Below are 3,076 nucleotides of genomic sequence, written 5' to 3' on the forward strand. Positions count from 1 at the left end.
CATCTTTCTTTCCGCTGCTGCTTTCTGTACGCTGAATTGTTGAGACAAAATAATTAATTTCTCAAAAACTATTGCAAATATCGCAAAACGGCACAGGACTTTCTTGCTCACCTCAATCCGTTCTACGTTCTCACCAAGGATCATCATGGGACTTCGGGACACCCTGTATATTATCTCTGTAGAAATGAAATAGCGTATAATTGTAAAGTTGTCATTGTTTTGCAGTAGACGGGATTCTGAGCCCTCAACAAACACTGCCACCCGCGCTGCCACCGAAAAGTCCGCGTTTGGTTCCGGTTCCTCAAAGACGGACGATATCAGGACCCCCCAGCGGTACTGGGGGTGATCAGTTGCAAACAAAACTGCGTCGGTTATTGAATACCGACAGTAAAGAGAATGTATTCTTTCCGGAAAGTTCTGCGCAAACTACGGCGCAGACCAACGGCGTATCGCGCGAAGAGAAATTCCGATACTCGCCCGGAAGTCTCTCGCCCGGCTGCCGAGATGAAGATCGTGTGCTGGTGAGGAAATCGTGATATTGACCTTTGTCTCGCGTTGTAATACCATTGTCACTTATCTTTCAAGTTTACTTTTTCTAAAGCAGATAAAGTTATATGAAAGATCCCAGCACAATGTCAAAAAAGCTATACATTTGAAACGACACTTGAGAACAATTCAAGTGTTAGTCTGATTTCATATTTTTGGATATTCACATAATTAATGTTTTTTCTCTCGCATTATTATACATACACATTGTCAATAAGTTGCATTATATGTAGCAGTTATTATCGACGTGATAATTTTCCTTTCTTTTATCTGTTTTTATTATCAAGAAGATTTATATGCGCTTCCTCTCATTAACAAATGGGCCGCATTGATTGTACCGTTGCATTATTTATTATGCAGCATTGTGCGCCGCAGGATGTTCGCTTCAAGTTCGGTAGAAGCAACTCGCACTCGCATACATCTGGGAGATCAGGTAGAAAATCAAATAGCTCCCAGTCGGTGGAAAACACGATATGCCATAAATCCTTGCCCGATCTACACACGAGCACGCGTCGCCGAGCATCACTCTCGCCGCGCGCGTCCACCAAATTGCCTATGAAACAGTCTGGTCATCATCAAGCTGCGAACAATTGCCCGGACTGCGAAACTAGTTCAGATTATTCGGATCACAGTTTTAAGCGTGATGCCGTTTGTTACCGCAGGTAAGGTGCGCGAGAGACTTAGCTTTTTCAATACTGGCACAAATCTTCACGTTTACATTGTGCAGTGTAATGCGAACTTTTAAGAAACGTTTGCGTGACAACGAGCAGCGAGAAAACGCAATAAATAATCAGCGTCGTGAAACTTTCTACCGATTTCAGTTCCCGGCATATCAGGCGATCCTTAGGATCTGGTGGTGGTGATGCGAGTAGTGTATTATCCTCAGGTGGACGGACACAAAAGTCATCGGGTTCTAGTAAATTGAGTCACGGTGCGACAGCGAGGGACTCCGGTGGTTCTTCCGGTCATTGTACGCATCGCAGCGAACCAGCACCTAGAATACAGGTATAAGACAGTTGGTAAAAAATTTGTGTTTTAAACACATAGTTCTATGTAATTTCATAATTATCTGTTTTTTCAGGATTGCTGGAGTCATATACGCAGAGATAGTGGCGCGTCCACCCAACATTCCACAGAGAAGGATCGGTCAAGGAAAGGTAGCTATATTGGTGGTACGCCACCGTCCGTTGTGAGACACTATAGTCCCGATTCTGAGAGCAGCAACAGTCAAACGGATTACAGTCCGACCTGTAACTCGAGGTATTTAGACATTCTTTCCTTTTCACTTACACAATAATCTACATGAAAATTTAATATAATCATAATTATTGATAATATGTTTATTATTATAATATAATTTGATTGCAATATTAGGTTTTCAGATGGTTGGAAGGAAGGTCGCGGTCGACCGATTTTAAGATCAAAGTCTGACATCAGCGATCGATATTGGCGTCAGGATAATGGACGTTCCAGCAAACTATCCTCCCGACCGCCACGATCGGTCACTCAGCTCGAGAACTTTTTCGACCGTCTAGGGTTAGATTCAGATAACTATCAACGCATCACGGAACCTGATTCGAAGTCATCGTCGCCCGTGTTCTTTGACAGCGTCAGCTCCGTAGACTCGGCATTGGGTCTTTACTCGTGGGTGGGTAATAATCAGACAAATCAGAGCAGTCAGTGGCAGAACAATAACTGCAGCATCGGCATGGGTAACGACGAATGTAACCAAAGGGTAAACGATCCGCCGAGTATCGTTGAGCGAAACGCACGTATTATCAAATGGCTTTGCCAATGCCGTAAAGTGCAGTTCGGATACAGTTAAACAGCGAGTACCTAACGTGGATAATTTTAATTGTCTCTGATAACGCACGTTTAAATCAATGAGATAGTAATGGTTGTTCGTTCTACAAACGATGTATCTGACATTACAGAAATTATGAATTCTCTTGTTTCTCATAAATATGGAATTGATCGATGTTTTCTATCCTCCTTTGAACTATACTCGCATAATTTAAGTCGTTTAGGGATTTTAATCGGTTTTTATAAGAGTTTTAGTTGTTATAAGAATACGATTATTGCCGTTTTAATTTATTGCGCTTAACGATAGAGACGAGTTTGTGCCATTTTACAATTACTTCTTGTTAGTTATATTGTGCCTTTCGTCGAATTATTGTCATATAAATTCAGGGCAAAATTGTTCGTAATATATTCACGCGATATGTAGGTTATCGCGTTAAATTTACTTCTTAAAATCTCTAGAAAAGTTTTAGTAGAGTCAAATATATTTTTGTGGGCACATTTAAGTTTTCGTTTATATATGTAACGTTTCCCCCTCGTTTATATATAACGTTCTTCTCGCATAAATTCGTTATTGCGGTTTTACATTATTAATCTTTTAATAAGTCTATGATGTATGTTATATGCGGGTATTTTTCCTATTTAGCGAAGCAATATTAGATTACTACACACCATTATTGACGCTTCTGCAGTAGGAAGTGTAAAGGAGAGTATAACCTTTATAGCGAGA

The 3,076-nt window shown here is 40.8% G+C and overlaps 1 protein-coding gene across 5 annotated transcripts in view; it reads left to right on the forward strand.

Moving 5' to 3' along the window:
* The window catches only part of LOC116853405, a 146,267-nt gene that overhangs the window by 129,166 nt on the left and 14,025 nt on the right, over positions 1–3,076 (forward strand). For 4 of the 5 annotated variants that reach the window (XM_032834473.1, XM_032834474.1, XM_032834472.1 and 1 more), the window contains 5 exons: positions 226–521; positions 907–1,208; positions 1,368–1,551; positions 1,628–1,806; positions 1,921–3,070. In XM_032834473.1, coding sequence (XP_032690364.1) covers positions 226–521; positions 907–1,208; positions 1,368–1,551; positions 1,628–1,806; positions 1,921–2,371 — 1,412 coding nt within the window. In that variant the 3' untranslated portion in view covers positions 2,372–3,070. Of the gene's footprint in view, positions 1–225; positions 522–906; positions 1,209–1,367; positions 1,552–1,627; positions 1,807–1,920; positions 3,071–3,076 lie in introns of those variants that run through there. The other variant, XM_032834476.1, reaches the window with a different exon arrangement.

This window comes from Odontomachus brunneus, unplaced genomic scaffold, assembly GCF_010583005.1.
Source record: "Odontomachus brunneus isolate Ranch 3 - 2012 unplaced genomic scaffold, Obru_v1 Obru_scaffold_317, whole genome shotgun sequence".
Classification (NCBI taxonomy): domain Eukaryota; kingdom Metazoa; phylum Arthropoda; class Insecta; order Hymenoptera; family Formicidae; genus Odontomachus; species Odontomachus brunneus.